At 34.4% G+C, this 18186-nt stretch overlaps 1 protein-coding gene across 2 annotated transcripts in view; it reads right to left on the bottom strand.

The window, feature by feature from the left end:
• Positions 1 to 18186, bottom strand: part of ANOS1 (anosmin 1) — a 236766-nt gene that overhangs the window by 52162 nt on the left and 166418 nt on the right. For both annotated transcript variants that reach the window (XM_021006244.2, XM_021006243.2), the window contains exons 5-6: positions 12199 to 12383; positions 7449 to 7578 (exon numbers count right to left, since the gene is read on the bottom strand). In XM_021006244.2, the coding sequence (XP_020861903.1) occupies positions 7449 to 7578; positions 12199 to 12383 (315 nt within the window). The remainder of the gene's footprint in view (positions 1 to 7448; positions 7579 to 12198; positions 12384 to 18186) is intronic.

Genomic DNA, 18186 nt, shown 5'->3' with positions numbered 1-18186 from the left:
GGTGATCAATGGATAGGGAATGACTTTTAGATGGACTAGTATGATTCAAAGTAGGCTCTGATGGGGGCAAAGCATGACAAAATGCTCCTGGAAAGTTTGAGGCAAGAGAGAGGATTTTTAGCTGGAAGGATCAAAGAAGTCTATATGAAGGATGTAGCCACTGAGCTGATCTTTGAAGAAAAATAATGATTTCAGCAGTTATTGAAGAGGATGCATATCCCTGGCATGGTAAAGAGCTTCTGCAAATTGACAAAGGTGGGAGACATTATGTTAATATTAGGGGATAGCTGACAGTCTATATTAGCTAGGACACAGAATATATGAAAGTTAGGTAATATGAATTAAGATTGGGATAGGAGATGAGAATCAGATTGTGTGAGGCCTTACATGTCAAGCTAATGCTTTTATATTCAGTCAGATAAGCTAAAAGGAAACACCAAGGCATTAAAGCAGGGACTATTATGGTTAGACCTGTGCATTAAGGAAGATTATTGGCAGGAGTATGGAGAATGGAATAAGCATGTTTGGCAGGAAAAGAATCAGTAGAAAGAGAAAAGAAATTATGGATGAAGTGAAACTCTAGAAAGAAACAGTAAGGATGGGATCCAGAGCAGAAATAAAAAAGAAATAAGACAGTTACATCCTCTAGGATGGGAGCAAAGGATGAGACACAAAGACAGAGAAGTCTGGATATGTGAAGAAAGGAACATGAAGGATCTTAGGATAGATGGCTACCACCTTCTAAATAAAGCAACAGACAATATTGTTCCCTAAGAGAGAGTGGGTTAAGGATGGAGTTGGGGAACCAAGAACAGTAGAGACGATTCAGGACTACTATTCAGAATGTGACAGGGAATAAATCAGTAATTAATGAAAGTATTCCTATATATAGGTAAGGGCCTAATTGAAACTAGATAACATTAATTTGTTGTTGCTTTCAATAAGTACTAACAGTCAAACCAATCTAAATAAACAAATGAATAGCTATATGTTTAGACAGATGTATAAATCAAGAGATAAATAAATACAGAAAAATAGGTAGATAATAGGCAGCATCTTAAAATTAAATTCACAAAGCTTCCATTTTACTCAAGCAATCAAATAATTCTATCAGATCAAAGTATACAGAGTTCTCATAAAGAAACTACTGATCAGAAAACAAAAAAAATGTAGGCTCATTGTAGGACGGCCTTATTTTTACTTTGATTTTATGAAGTTATTTGGTCTTTCAGTACACTGTGCCAGGTCACACTCTTTTCAATGCTCACTTTGAACTACTTACTCTAAAAGAAGTCCTTATACTTTTCTTTGAATATGGCATACCATATGATGCCCACACCTGGGCATCTTTCCTAACTCCTGCACAGCTGTGCAGAGTAATCAACTCATCTCACCACAAGCATTGATGCCCTCATGATTTGGGTCATGACCATCACAAACTATGTTTCACATCAATACAATGTGACAGAGCACTGTAACATTCAAGTTTTATATTTTTTAACAATAGAAAAATTAACAGAAATATCTCCAGCTGCTGCCCTTTGCCTAATAATGGAAGAACAGGAATAGCATTATTTTTGAAGCATTTCATCTTTATACATCAATAAACCTATTTATGATATTTTCATACATTAATTTCTTAATTGATACCTTTTATTCAGATACATCACCACTTCCCAAAAAGCAGACTCCCAGAGAAGCTATCCATTTGAGGGGAGAAAAAAACAATTAAGCGAAACTGCCTAACATAGAGAATAATACTATCTGTAACTTCTATTTTCATTTTTATAGTTTATTGCTTGTCAATAGAAAGGATGTGTTTTAACTTAGTGACGTGGCCATTAGCATTTTCTTTTATGATTATTTTAAATCCTCATTCCAAACTTGTAAACTCAATTGTTTTAAGTGCCATGCACAAATTAAACTTAAATGAGTCCGTCTTTTTCCTTTAAGAAAAATTTTAAAACAATAGATAACAATACTGTGGTGCTATCTACATAGCAGAGTAAGGCAGAGCCTGTGCATTTCAGACCTGTTGGGAACTTACAAATCATCAATTGCCTCTTATTAAAGGATGCCAAAATTAATCCACATTTTATTCTGTTGTGACTCTTTGTATTTCTTCTTGATGTGAAGTGGGTTGAGGCTATAAAAGTAGGTGCTTTAAAGTGGACAGGGATAGTGTTATTGCCAGCAAACATTTTGCCATTGTTGGCTGAGGATCTGTGAAGATAGATTAAAGTAGGCCAAGATAATCATCTCCCTTTTCTAAATGAGGAAACAAACAAAAGGAAGAATGCAATGTTCCCTAACCCCTAAACCATATTTATTTCTAGAATTATATAGATGAAGATATAAATAGGTAGATAGATATGTGTATGTACATATACATATATATAAAATTTTATATTTAATGTCTTAATAGGATAAAACATAATATGGCTAATGGAAATACAAAGATCAACCCCATATTGCTTTTGTTCCCAATAATATCAATCTACTTAGCTGATACTATGAACAATTAGGTAAAAGTAATTGAAGTTTGGCCTACTTTATGACCCTACATACATTGTAGCAGAAATAACAGCAAGTAATGAGATAACCAAAAGGCAGACAGCAGGAGGTAGGAGGAAGAAGAAGGGGATAAGAAAATATATCAACCAAGTAATCAGCTCATAAATAATAAAAAACTCACTATGCAAAGAACATTTTGGTGTGGAGAAGTTGGCAGAATAAAAGTTTTTTAAGAAGACAGGAGGCTGTTTACACACTTAACTGGTTTGGTAGTTTTCAATGAACTAAATAATATGTAGCTAATTCAAAAAAAAATCAAACCAGATTTTCATTTAGACACTACCATATGAATAAAACATCAAATAGCCTGAATTTCCTATGAAAACAAATTCTATAGCCTGTGGGAATGAGGCAGTGTGACGAAAAGAAATTAAATGGACTCTATACATTTCTCTTCCAGTTCTATTTAACTTTAATGAAAATGAATGGCAAATGGAAAATATTCACCTTTTCTTTCCTCCTTGTCTAGGCTGTACTGTTGACTCATTTCCATAGGATTTTGTCTACCATGCCATTCGAACCTGTTTACCCAGAAAGCTCACTCTAATCTTGGCCAATTTCTCATATTGGGAAGTACCGCTCCTACACAATCTCCCTCTCACTGGTAAGATCCTCTCAGAACCTCCAATTTAAGGAGGAGAGGCCCAGGCCAATAATGTCTTCATTCCTCTGCATTGCTGCACTGCTAATCCATCTCCACAAGGTTATAATACCCACATGCTGGTTACCCCTCCCTTTTCAGCTTCTTTTTATGTGTTGTCTTCTCCTATTAAAATATAAGCTCCTTGGGGGCAGGAATTGTCTTCCTTTATGCTTATATTTGTACTCCTCATATTTGGCACAGTACCTGGAACCTACAAAACACTTAATAAATGTGTATTGACCAACTACCCTACTAGAAACATACAAATTTTGTGTCTACACAACTAATATAGATTAGATAGTTATTTATCCCTCACTATATACTCTCTAAAGCAGGACATAGGCTATTATTTTGGAAATGGTGATTTTTAAAATCAACCCTTTATCATAGCAAATCTCATAAATAACAGCATTTAACTGTTATACTGTTATAGCACAGAGTGGGTAAATAAGTTGGTTCAGGAAGGAAGAAGAGAAAAAGAGGAGCAATGGACCATTTCTTTATAAATTGTGGTTAATATTAAATACTTGTTACTTCTCCTTTCTGTAAATACATAAAATTATATTCTATTAATTTCCTCAGTAGGATTACTGCTGTAACATAATTCAATTATATCAGTCTACAGACAACTAATATTCAATGAAAATACCTGTGGGAATATGAAAAGAGGATGGTTTCCAGTTCATTAAATAGGACCCCTTTCTTAAATTATTTTCCAAATTAGTATCTTAGAACATCATTCTATTAAAATCAAGTTAAAAAGTTAGTATTCTTTAAAATCTACACACAAATGTACATTATATTTTAATATTGCACTGATTAAATAAGAGAAATGATTGAAAAAGTTTTATTAGGGTTAAGCATGCCTTAATAGTAACAAAAAAGTTGGATCTACCTTTTTGACTCCAGAAATGGCTTCAAACATCTTGTGGTAATTCTACCTCTCTAACTTCTCCTCTTCAATTTCCTTTATGGGCTAGTCATCCCATTTCTAACATGTGCATGTTTTCTGAGGCTCTTTCTTTTGCTTTCTTCTTTCTATATGCTCTGGTTTGGTGGTATCATCCAGTAAGTGAATACCTCTATGACTAATGATTATTAATTATGATTAACATATCTACATATCTACCATCAAACCTCTCCCCAGAGTTCCATTCTGATATTTTCAACTTCCTTTTAGATATCTCCACTTGAATATTTGATTTCAAATTTAATATACCCTAAATTCAATTCACAATACTCCTCCTAAATGGTAACCTCTTACAAACATCTGTTTAGTTGATAACACCATTTATCCTTCCAGTTACTCAGGTTTAGAACTTTAAAAATTATCTCTGACTTCTTTTCTTTTTCCTCTCTAATTTTCAAATTCCAATCAGTTCCCAAGCTGTGTAGATCCTGCCTCTGCAATATCTATTCCTTCCTTTCCATGGACAACACAACTACCCTAGATCAGGCCCTCACTATATTTTCCCTAAATGAATATAATAACCTTCCAATTGGTCTTCCATACTCCAGGGTCCTATCTCCAAGCCATCCTCCATACTTCCATTGGCTTAATATTTCTAATGTATAGCTCTGACTTAATGACATTTCTAAAAATAAAAAGGTTTTGCTGGCTCCATCTATAGCAACAAGAGCTAGCATTTATATAACACTCTGATATTGTGTGAAGGCACAAAGATAGGAGATGTAATGTTGCATATGAGGAACAAAAAGGGTGCCAGTTTAGTTGGATCATAGATGACGTGTTGAATCTCCTCAACATCCTTATAATTCTTCCCTGACATATTCCAGAATTTATTCATCATTCTCCTAATATATGGGACTGAATGCTAAATACAATATACCTGATTTGGAATAACCATCAATGTGAATTAGGATATATCACCTCCCTCTTTCCGGATATTATGAAACCTAATTTCACACTTGTTTTGACTGGCAGCTACATTACCTATTAGATCAGACTGAGCTTGAGGTCCACTAAAGTACTCTTTTTTTTTTTATCAGAGTAACTACTATATAACAATATTATTCCAATTTGCACTATATAGTAGGGTTGTTTATTTTTTTTTTTAGCTTTTATTGAGAATTAACATTTCTAAAAGATAAATTTAGTTTTATTCCTCCCATTACACCAGATTGTCCATACCCATTTCAGACCCTATTTTTGTCATCCTGCACATTAGCTCTCCTTTTTCTTATGATAAGCAAAATTATAAAGTAGGTAAAACTATTTTAATATCTTCATTCTCCTTTCCATCCTATTTCCTATGCAGGCTTACTTTTATGAATGGGACATGGTAAACTATATTGTATGACATAAAGTCACATAATGAACAAATTAATTCTTAAAGAGTTCTTATATAAGAGGTAACAAAGGTTGGGTTTTAAGCAAAAGGAACATAATTCAAATTTTGGAGTGATAAGGAACAGAAAACTGATGAGGATTTTTGGAGCAGTAAATGCTTCCTGGAAATTTTACCACATGACAATTGCTTACTAATAAAACTGCCCTTAGAAATGTGAAGAGGACTCCTAAGGACCAAATTGAGTTAGGCAACATTTTGCTGAATCTATTGAACAAAGAATATAATGTCAGCCTTCATTATATCACCAGGTCACCAAGACCTTTGTGACAGATGTGGTTCTCTGTGCATCAGTCCATAATTATAAAAACTGTAAAGAGGCACTATTAGCTGCTTCTTTTCTGATATTCAGAGCTAAAGAGTTGTCCTATGTCAGTTCATATGGTTCATATAGCTAATTAGATGATAACAACCTTTACCAATTAAAGGCCAAGATTACATTGAATCTAGCAATATAGAGATAAAACATTCTATAATCCTTTTCTATTATTATTTACCCTATCTCAATCAGTTATTTTACTCTTCCATAAATTATGCAGAGCACCTGCTTTACGTATACACATGCTTCTTAAAAGGTGACTAACATTCAAGTCTGTTTGATGTTAATGGGAGTCACCTACCTAAAATTATTTTTCCTACTTTAAAAATATATCACTCCCATTTCTACTCTCTTCCTATATTTTCTGAATAAAAGTATACCAATTCTTCTATGTTGCTTTTTTTAAAAGAGCTAAACATCCATCTCATGGTATATTAAATATCCTGTTTTAAATTGCATCAATTGCGAGTACAATACATGTACTGTATACATGGAGCTCACAGAGTAATTAACAGAGATTGTGCGTATAAGAACACAATTAGGCTTTCTGAAAGCTAAAATTTGGCCCAAGGAAAACATTTTTTCCCATCAAGTGATCTTCTCCAATGTATTGTAAACCAGGAAGTCAAAATGGTTTCATAACCCAAGGCACAGCACTTTCTGCATTAATGAAGATTAAAATTAGACTTTTTGCTATTTGTTGCTATTACCATGCAATGAAAAAAAATGAAAATCTGAAAAATTAAGGTAAGGTAAGTCTTGAACAGTACACAAATGACACAACTGAGCCTATGGCTGTGGATGGCCTAACAGCTGTATCTTGATGACCTATCCAGATGGCTACATAATCAATTCAGGGTACTGCAGATTGAGCAGCAGGGAACTGATGTGGAGGGGCCTGATGATCTGTTGTGCTTGCCATAGGGTCACAGACCAAATGAATCCTCCTTCCTGCAGCCAATTCTTAAATGTAACTTTAAAAAAATCATAATTTGTCTACCAGGTTGTAAGATAACTATTATAGATAAGGAATTAAGTAAAACTGTCAGACAGGGGACATAAAGTCTTTTTACTTATGAATAATATTATTAACCAAAATCAAGAAATTTTGTGGAAGTATTACTTCTATATTAATTAAAGTGATAGATATTTATGAAATCAGTGATGAATGTCTATGTGACTAAACCTAAAATTTATCCTTCCCAAATCAAATAAAGAGAAGCTTTCATACTTTAATCTATTGACTCATTGAAATTGATCCTAAGATTTAGTTTCATTAAAAGAAGACTTTGGGTCAGAAGATCTGGGTATTAAACCTCCTTTCAATTTATGTCAAGTCTCCTTACAGATAAAAGAACACATCCTTAGTCATAAATTTGCACGGCAACTTCAAACAGATTTCAACCCAATGCAAAAATGAATGGCTAAATACAGAATGCCCACCTGTTGGAAACTATAAATATGAAACATTAAAAGGGCAAAGTTGCATTCCATATGTGACCAAGTCGAAGGTGAGCGTCAGAGGCAGGAAACCAACACTAACCTTTAGAGGAGCGGAAGTGTTTACTGGGTGCTGTGAAGCCTCTTGTTCCATGCACATTAACAGCAGCCACTCGGAACTGGTACCACCTGCTAGGTCTTATGTCAGACAGTTGAACTCTCTCATCAGTAGTCTGAAGGGGAAAATGTCATATCACACACACAGGCTCTTTTTATTCTGACATGTCAATTGGGTTTATTCAGACATCCACCAACCAGTTGGCCAATGCACCTTAGTCTTGACCTGTAAGACCTTTGACCTTCTAAGTAAATACTAATCATGCTCAATTATAGAAACTGGGGTTAGAGATCAAAGGAAGTCTTAGAACTGCAGAACGTCCAGGGGGAAAATTGAGTAAGTTGAACTCATGTTATTGATACTTCATATCCAGGACTTTAAAAAAAAGTCTGAAGTATTGATGCTTCATAACAAGATCTCTGAAAACAAGTTTTATGATATTTGGGTGCTGATTCATTTATTTGAATAAGAATGTTCATAAGATACATTTATAAAGTATTTATTTTTAAATTAGAGGCCAGGCTAAGAGCATGTATTCATGAATTGGAAGATAGAGTTTACCTATTAAAAATAAAATCAGAGACTTTAAAACTGTGGATTTTCCTACATGTATAATTATCTTTTCTAGGGGGTAACTAATAAATTAATATTTTGCTTTATTTAATCACCGTTGTAGCACACAGGAAATACATAGCAACCCACACCCTAGCCTGGATAGAGCTCAAGAACAATTCTTAAGATAATTCAATATTATGTCTAATGTTTAACATTCATATTTTACATTAACATTAACATTCAACATTCAAAGACGATAACAACTATATCTTTCCCCCACAAAATATCCCTTCCTGAACATGTGAAAAATACTTTAAAGCATTTAATTTCTACTTCTAATTGAAACTTTATTCCTACATTTCTAGGGATGACCAACCATCCATTTGCATTTCAAGAAATCAAGGTAGTTGGCACTGGTTTTCATTTACTCCTGGTCCTAAGTGCATTCATTTGCAGCAGGGATTCCTAATCTGAGATCTGTAACCTTTTTTAAAAATATTTTTATAACTATATTTAACCAATTGGTTTATTTTATTTTAAGCATTTAAAAAAGTCTAAGAAATCTATAGTTTTCATCAAACTGTCAAATAAATCCATGATGTAAAAACCCCTGATTTGAAGGTATGCATTTGCTTAATTATAACTGATCCAAAAGATGGATATGTTTCTTTGAAACACAGAGAAGTATTTTTAAAATATTATTAAAAATACCTGTCAAGCATTTCAATTACCTGTGGAAGTCACAGATAAAAGAGGGCACATAGATGTTCCTACTTGATTTCAGAATGTATTTTGGAAGAATTAGAGATTTTATCTTTCCTAAATACAATCTGAAGCTTGAGTCATAAATACATAGATGTATATACACTATCTATAGCTATAGCATTCTATATACATACACACATAGAAATAAGTACAAGATGCAAAAGCAAAGTTAGAGAGTATTTTGTCTGAAACAAAATATCAGAGATTATTTTAGTGGATTGAATGCTCAATAAATCAGCAATGAAATAGAGCAGCCAAATAAACTAATACAATCAAGGGCTATATAGAGACAGTGTCCAGGGATAAAGGAGTCTGAACCCCACTGTACAATATCTTTGTCAGAACACAACTGGAGTATTGTAGAAGTTCCGCATAGCAGAGTTTAGAAAGGACATTAATGAGTTGGAGTATGTCCAGAAGAGGGCAATCAGAGTGGTGAAGGGCTTTGAAACCATGCCATCTAAGGATCAATTGAGGTAACTAAAAATACTTATTATACAAGTTTAAGAGAGATGTTGTAGCCATGGAAGAGGTTTGAGACTTGGTCTATTTGAACCCAGAGGGCAAAACTAGGATGAGTAGGGGGAAGTTGCACAAAAGCAAATTTAGGCTAAATGTTTGAAAAAAACAAAACTTCCTAATAAACAGATCTTTCCAAAACTCTAATAGGCTGGCTTGGGAAAGTAGTCGGTTCCCATTCACAGAAAGCTTTTAAGTCTAAAAGACCATTTGTAAGGTATTTTAGTGGGTATTCTTTTGGACATATGAATTGGAATTTGGCTTTGAGGTTCCTTCCAATTCCGAAATTCTTTGATTCTGTGATAAATCTCCTTGAAATCATAGAGTAATAACAAAAAGTCTGGCAGACTTACACAAATATGCTCACATGCAAACATGGACATGCCCACATACAGACATATGAATACATACATTTTATAAAGCATTGAACTATGTTCATGGCATCAGGCAGATGCCAAAGAAGCATTAGTTCTGGCCTTCACTAGGGGGAAAAAGAATTCAAAGTTTTTTCTCTGTAAAGAGAATAAATAAATTACCATTCACCCAGTTACAATGATTAGCCCTTCAAACTTTGATGGTTGAGAAAAGCAACCACATAACTGTTCAAGGGCACATATGATATCCACCATCAAAACTTTTCTGAGAAGTTTTATGTGCTATAAACTAGGGAGAGAAGAGAGTTGGGTTGGGATGTTTTGTGACTAAAATTAATATTCTGTCATTTATGTGATATTAGTTTTAGAGAAAAATTTCTCACTTCTCCATTTTGCTTTTGTCCAGATCTGTAATTTCCTTAGTGTAGTGCAGAGATGTCAAACATACAAATAAATAGCTGTTGCATTATGGCCTGCAACACTCCTAAGTGTGTCCCCAATCAGATTAAAATGCATTTGGAATTTCTTCAATAAACAAAACTACAATAGAACACGGCTAATATTAATATGTGGTTTTCTAAGTGAATATGCAGTCCTCCAGGATGCTTCTGTAGAGTTTAGTGGGCTTCCCCTTTCTACTTGAGTTTGACAGCACTGCTATAGGGTGAGGAAACTCCCTTTACCAATCAGTGCATATACTTCACTAGAGAGTTGCCTGGGGGCACTGAATGGTTCAGTGAATTGCTCAGGGTCACACAGTCAGTATGGGTTAGAGACAGGGAGTGACTACAGGTCTTTCTATCTCTGAGGCCAACTCTGTATCCATTGAGCCATGTTACCTCTTTTGTCCATATTGAAATCCTTAAATACATTCTGTGGTGATCCCTTATTCTTAAAAGATAATGTTTTTTTCAGAAAAGAAATTGCTCATTAAAAAATACCTCATATCATTGCCATTGCAAAGAGAGAAGGAGAGAGAGAAGAGAGAGAGAGGAGAGAGAGAGAGAGAGAGAGGGAGGGAGAGAGAGAGAGAGAGAGAGAGAGAGAGAGAGAGAGAGAGAGAGAGAGAGAGAGAGAGAGAGAGTCTGGCCTGAACTACCACTTAAATTTGAAGGGAACTTTAAAAAAAATCTATAGACAGAAGTGCAGAGAATTCACTCTAGTTGGTTTAAAAAAAATCATGAATCAGCTCCACATTCAAAATATATTTTTCTTTCCCTCCATTTATTTTCTTGCAGCTGGTAGCCATTTAACAACTCTTTAAGGGAAAAAAAATATTTTGCTTTCCTCATCAACAAGGGAGAGAAGGAGGAAGCAATGTTAAGATAAATGTCTGGAGCACTGCCATCCAGGTGGGCCACCAATACGTTAAGAAACACACCAAAACAAGGAAAGCACTTAGTCAAGATTTATGACCTGTTGGCTCCTTCCCATTAAGTAGTTTGGGGATAGGCATCTCATACTCATTCATCTCAGATCCTCCAGAGTGAGAAAAGTATAAGTTGAACAGAAATGGAAGAGTCATGAGACAAATTACCAAATTTAAATTCACCAGTGCAACCAATGTTGTATTGCTTATTTGCAGTAGGTTTCAATTTGACTTTTAAAGAAACATAGGTCTTAGAGGAAATGAAATGCTGTTATTCAGATACTACATTTTTATATTTTTTTCGTAGAAATATAGTCTGACAGATCAAGAAGAGACCTTAAAAGGTATCTAGTCCAATTTTCTCATTTTACAGATGAAAAAACTGAGACCTACAGAAGACAGGGAAGTGGCCCTCTGGTCACAGAGCTAGGACTGGCTTTATAGATTCAAATCCTGCCTCTGACAATTCCTATCTGTATGACATTGGGCAAGTCATCCAAATTTTCCTGGACCTCAGTTTAATCACGTGATGAAGGACAGAGCCTCCAAGTTCTCTTTCAGCCCTTATTAGATCTGAGATCCTATGATTCAAGACTCAAATCCAGGCCTTCCAACTCTAAGTCTACTTGTTCCATCTACCACACCATAATGAACTAAGTCAGCACTTAGGTTTTTTTTCCATTCTTTGGTATTATCTCTTCCTCTGATTCCATGTGTTACTCTTTCAGCATCTGATATTTGTTATATCTGTAGTAAGAAGTACCTTGATCATTCAGCAAGTTAAGGCTTTATGTGAGTAGTAGAAGTGCCCCTTGCCAGAGAGAGAGAGAGAGGGAGAGAGAGAGAGAAAGAGAAAGAGAGAAAGAGAGAAAGAAAGAAAGAAAGAAAGAAAGAAAGAAAGAAAGAAAGAAAGAAAGAAAGAAAGAAAGAAAGAAAGAAAGAAAGAAAGAAAGAAAAGAAAGAAGAAAGAAAAGAAAGGAGGAAGGAAGGAAGGAAAGAAGAAAGAAAAGAAAGGAGGAAGGAAGGAAGGAAGGAAGGAAGGAAGGAAGGAAGGAAGGAAGGAAGGAAGGAAGGAAGGAAGGAAGGAAGGAAGGAAGGAAGGAAGGAAGGAAGGAAGGAAGGGAAAAAGAAAGATATTCCATAAGGGACTAACCTGTGCCATAGTCTGCCAATTTGTAGCATCATCCTCACTAGGATGGATTCCATAATTCCATCTCCTCTGCACCACATAGATTACAGGCTCGATTGAAATATTAAATTTTGAGGACCACTTAATCTCCAGCTGTCCAGACTGAAGCTCTGTAAATCGTAACTCTTTCCTGGGCTTTAGAGGAACACCTGAAATATGACAACATAGAAAAGTATGTCAATTAAAACAGACTGTGTGTGACTTCAGCTGAGGTGAGCATTTAAGAAGGAAAACACGTCAAAGGGAAGAGCTAATCTTAAATCAATTGGTACTCACTTCCCCTAATAAAAGTGGCCCCTAAATAGCAATGTTTTATTATTGAAAGTATCTGACACAAAGCTCAGTCTATGTCATGGTAAGCCCTTTACTTTTCTCATTGTTTTAAAAATGTTTAAACTGATTCATGAATCTGAAATAGTATCTTTATAGCCACTCTTTCTCTGGGGTCATTCTTTAAAGCAGGATCACTTTCGATAACTATTGTTTCCATTTGTCTTAGTGAAGTTTAATAATGAGTTCACACAAGCTAACGTTCAGGAAGAGGATGTACTGTCACTTCTTCCCTTTGATAGACTAAAAATGCTGCTAACATGAGACATAATTCTCAGTTTAGGTTCAATTCCATCATAATTTAACCCATGGAATAAAAAATGCTCATTTACTACTGCTCTAAAAACAAGATATATATGAGTAAAAGATTAAAATAAAATGAAGTAGCAAATAAGGAGACTGTGGAAAATTATTTTAATTAGCTAATTAAGTTAATTGGTTAAGTCTGGACAATCAACAAAATAACAAATTAAATCCTGTTTTGTAGCATTTGCCAAAGTCTAAACTATAAATATTCAGACCAAAAATTTAACAATCAGATTATGAGCTGATTGTTACCATATGAGCTGGTTCCAACACACTCCTACCTATATCTGAATGAGAATGTACACTACAACATTCCCAACAAACCTTTGTTTAAAGAAGTCTAATGGGGGGAACTCATACTATGTGCTGAGGCAGCTTATTCCCCTTTGGGATAGTTTTTCCTGACTTCAAGCCTAAATGTGTCTCTTTGCACCTTCAACCCACTGACCTTTGATTCTCCTATCTAGGGCCAAGCCTGACAATCCTGATGACATATGACAGTCCTTCCATATGACAGTCCTTCAAATATTGGAAGAAATCTATGATGCCTATTTTCACTTTCTTCCCCTTTTTCCCTGATCCCCAATCTTCTATTCTCCAGGTTTAAATCAATTCCTCTTTTTTGACAGCATGATATGAGGAAGGGCAGGGGGATAGAACTTTATGATGTAAACAAATGGATAGTACAAATTAAGGGATAATGAGTAATTTATATTATTAATCTGCTTTACTTCTAACAAATTTTTTAACTGGGAAAAAGTAAGAAGACTGTTTACTTTCTTAAACTCATAAAGAACCTTGTCTGGATTCTAGAAATAGACCATTCCCTATGGCACTTCAATGCAGTAATCCTTTACAGTAAATAAAACTATAGTAAATACTGTAGCTGCTGAAGAAATCTGAACTCATCAGCAGTAAATCCCAGCATCCAAATCCACTTCTAAAAGGTTTTGATCTTGGATATCATTCAGCAACCAACAGCCTTAATCTAATGTAATGAGCATCATGGGCTACGTCAGTTCAAATTTCTTCATTTAAAAATCTCTCTTTAATTATGATGTACAATAATCCTGCAATTTGCATGTTAAGAAAGCTTCCATCTGCTTTGCATTAGGGTTAGTTGGATTCACTTGATTGGAAGTAACTCAGCCTCTCTGGTGTATGTAATTGTGTGCAGATGGATCCCAGCAGCACAAACAACTGAAGCCGGTACAAGTGCATTAGAGTCTACTTTTGTAGAACGAGTTTCATCAATTTCATAACCAGATGTGTACATCCAATCACTACTCGATGTGCTTTTCATTATGTAAATTATGAGGCTTTTTCATTATTCTTGGACAAATTAGTTTTCTGAAATCTATCCTCTTCTGCTGAAGAATTTTTAACGTCTCGCTGTAACAACATGATATCCAAAATGTGCTAAAATAGTTTTTTTTAAAACATTAGTAAGTGCCAAGAAGTCTAGTATAATCAAAGGTAGTAGTAACCTGCTGCTTTTCAAATGCTAAATATAGTCTGTATCTATAGAGTAATGGAACAATCCAAACCAGATATGGATGTGGCTTGATTAGCCAAATTTTTTTTTATTCTCAAAACTGAAAGGTACTATTTAGTAATATTAAAGTATATTCACTAATTCAATGATTAACCATTATTTAAATATCAGGCTTTAGAAATTATTTAGTGCAATCAGTTCAGCTTAGAAATGAGGAAACTGAGGCACAAAGAAATTCAATAATTTTTCTCTAGTAGAATATAAGCTCTGTGAGTGTAGACATTATCTCATTTTTATATTTGCATCCCCAGAACATAACCTAACATATGGCACATAGTATGTTCTTAATAAATACTCTTTAGTTAATTAGTTGGTGGCCCAAGGTCAAATAGGAAGAAATGGAGAAAACAAACATTTGTTAAGTACCTATTATGTGCCAGGTACTGCAGTAAGAGAGATAGATACATAGATATTATATGTGGTATATATATAGTAAACAATATATATGTACGTGTGTGTATATATATATATATATATATATATATATATACACATATACACAAAAAAATACATACATACATACATATGTGTGTATATAGTCTCATTTAATTGTCCAAACATCCCTAGGAAGTAGGTGCAACTATTCTCCCCATTTTATATTTGAGGAAATTAAGGCAGGCAGAGTGACTTGCCCAATGTCACAAAATTAGTGTCTGAGGCTGGATTTGAACTCAGGTCTTCCTAACTCCAAACCCTGTGCTGATTCCACTGCATTACTTCTCTGTGTCTAGGCAGTAAAACAGCAGTTATGATTGGAACTCAAGTCTTCTGACTTCAAATCAAGTGGAGATTTTTTTTCTTCTCCCTAGTCACACTACCATCTCTTTATGCTAGTTCATAAATATAATAAACATTCCACAAAATTAAAGTTAATTAAATTTAAATCACTGGGCCACTTGTACTAAGGCATACATGCAATGCAGCATATATGAATCTTTGGAATTAATACTATAATATTTCAAGTCTACATGATATAACTGATGTGGATAATTACATTATTGATGTGAAGTACAACTCTTCCATGCCTTAATAGATGGCCATCACGAGTTGCTGCAGCAAAAACAAACAAATTTTTAAAAAATCACCTGGTAGCCAACTCTCTAGTGTTTAGTCTCTACAGACTAAGCAAGGATAGCTCTTATATTACAGAAATGTATAATCTCTCACTTAGCTTGTATTTGAAGCTTTCCCAGCCTGATAAGTAGGTAGGTCCTGACAAAGTTTGATCTCTGAAGTTTCCTCATCTTTAAAATGGAGAAAACTGGGGCAGCTAGGTGGCACAGTGGATAGAGCACCAACCCTGGATTCAGGAGGACCTGAGTTCAAATCCAGTCTCAGATATATAACACTTAACTAGCTGTGTGACTGTGCAAGTCACTTAACCCCATTGCCTAGTCAAAAAAGAAAAAAAATAGATAACATTTTTTTTTACTAAAGATGTTACATGACTGTTGTGAGACAAAGAATAATATATCTGTAAAGAGTTATACGGACCACAAATCACTATTCAAATAAAAATAAATCCTATCATTATTTTAAAAGGCATTTCAGTAACTTCTTAGACTCAAAACAGAGTCTGCCAGGAAATATATATATATACATACATACATACATACATACATACATATATATATATATATATATATATATATAAAAATACATAAATATATATATACATATATATATGCATGATTTGTGAATGAAATTTTCTACTATTTAGTGACAGTGTCTATCACTTAGTGATAGTGTCTATCACATCACACTTTAGTGTGATGGATAAAGAAAAGGGCTTTGAGTCAGGTAAACCTGAGTTATAGTTTTATCTCTGCTTAGTGACCGTAAGTGAAGTACTTAATGATTAAATGCCCAATCAGCTCTCTAAGATGACAAATTGCAGAATACTTATTAATCTGCCCTAGTGGAGGGAGTTCCTTCATTTTGAGTGCCCTATACCTATAATGTCATAACTATAATTTTTAATGTGTTTTCAAGTGTATGGTCCTCTTATAGTGAATATCCTCAACATGATCAAGAAGACTATTAAGTAAATGGTATGATGGCAGCATCATATCATGGACTTAGTTGACCTGAGTTCTAATTCCACGTCATCAACTAATCAGTCACCTTGTCTGATGTGTCAACATGCCTGTCCCTTGCATAACACAGGGAACAAAGTTGTTGATTTTAGAATTAAGAAAACCTTGCCATAAATCCCATCCTTGACATTAGCTTTTTGACCATACACAAATACCAGAACTCTTTTTGAGTCTCAATTTTCCTCATCTCTAAAGTTGGGATAACAACTACTTCAGATGGTTGTGGTGAAGTCCAAATTAAATAATGCATGAAAATTCTTTATAAACTTTAAATTGATATACATTTGTGTGCAGGTCAGTTATTTAGTAATAATTGTTATTATTATAATTATTATTATCTACTGTACTTAATATTGGTAATATATCTCAGTTCTCCAACTTGGACTACTCTGCCTTCCACAATGTTGATTTTGAAATTTTTAGTGGCACAAAATATAGGATTTAAGGAGAAAGAGAAGGAAGAGGAGCAACAAAATTTAAGTATATAGGTTTTAGGAAGTCACAGCCTTAGGTAGTGATTTTTTTTTCATAATGCAATACCACTAAGAATCAGCAATGATATGAAGACTGGTGTTTGGGAACCAATAGATTGAATAATCTTTAAGACTCTTTTCATCTCTAAGATCTTAGGTTTGTTATGCTATGGGATACCTTATTCCCTTATGACAATGATAACATTTGCTCTCGAAAAAAATTAAAAGTAAATTTAACATTAATGTGTAAATATTGTGAAACTGATATTTCAATTCAACCTATGGTTATTCAGCGTCTTTTAAGCAATAGGTGCTGTTCCAGACACTGGAGACTGAAAGACTACAATTGGGATGTTTCAGTGTTATTCCATTGATCTTCAGTATTAATTTGGCTGATCTAACTTGTTTTGTGGAGGCCTTCCTGGTCCCTTCTGGCACCCTGTCTCCTTGCTTTGCATTCTCTGCCTGAAGCTCAACATGATTTAAGAAAACAATGTTTCCTAAAAGACTACTATTTTTTGGTCAATGGCATATAAATAGCTTCACTCCCTTCTTAGAATCTATAGAATGATAATTTTAAATAATGGCATTCACTAAGTTCCTACAATTACAAAGTAGCTGAAAGCCCACTCTAGGTCTTTGCATCATATAACAAGTAAATTACTATTACTAATAAGACTTCAGCAATATGACTCCATCAATGAACAGTTTTGGAGAAAACAAGGAAGGAATTTTCCCCCCACTCAGTAAGGTATTTTATGGCTCACATCCAAACACCAATATCAAAACAAACATGGCCAGTTCAGTAGAGGGATGTTATTCTTTCCATGATTTGAGTCCAAAATTATATGCCAGGGGATGTGTAATATCACATCTACTTTATGCTAAAAGAATAGATTACTCAGGTATAGGATTAAATCAGAATCTCATGCACTCTAAACTATTTGTCCCATAATGGTCAAATGCATTTAAAAGGGACACAAACTCTACAGGACTTCAGTACCAAGAATATAACATTTTGACTAATATAACTTTTAGAGCAAGAAGGAATCTTAGAGACCATTTTGTTTAACTCCCTTATTCTATAGATGAAGGATCTGAGGCCCAGGAAAGTAAAATTACCTTCCCAAGGTCACATAGCTAATTAGAAGAAGAGTCACCATTAGAACCTAGATCTGCTATCTCCTATGCA

This window comes from Phascolarctos cinereus, unplaced genomic scaffold, assembly GCF_003287225.1.
Source record: "Phascolarctos cinereus isolate Bilbo 61053 unplaced genomic scaffold, phaCin_HiC Scaffold_726;HRSCAF=1367, whole genome shotgun sequence".
NCBI classification, from domain to species: domain Eukaryota; kingdom Metazoa; phylum Chordata; class Mammalia; order Diprotodontia; family Phascolarctidae; genus Phascolarctos; species Phascolarctos cinereus.
Note: the sequence above shows the minus strand (reverse complement) of the source record. Positions and strands in the feature narration are given on the sequence as shown.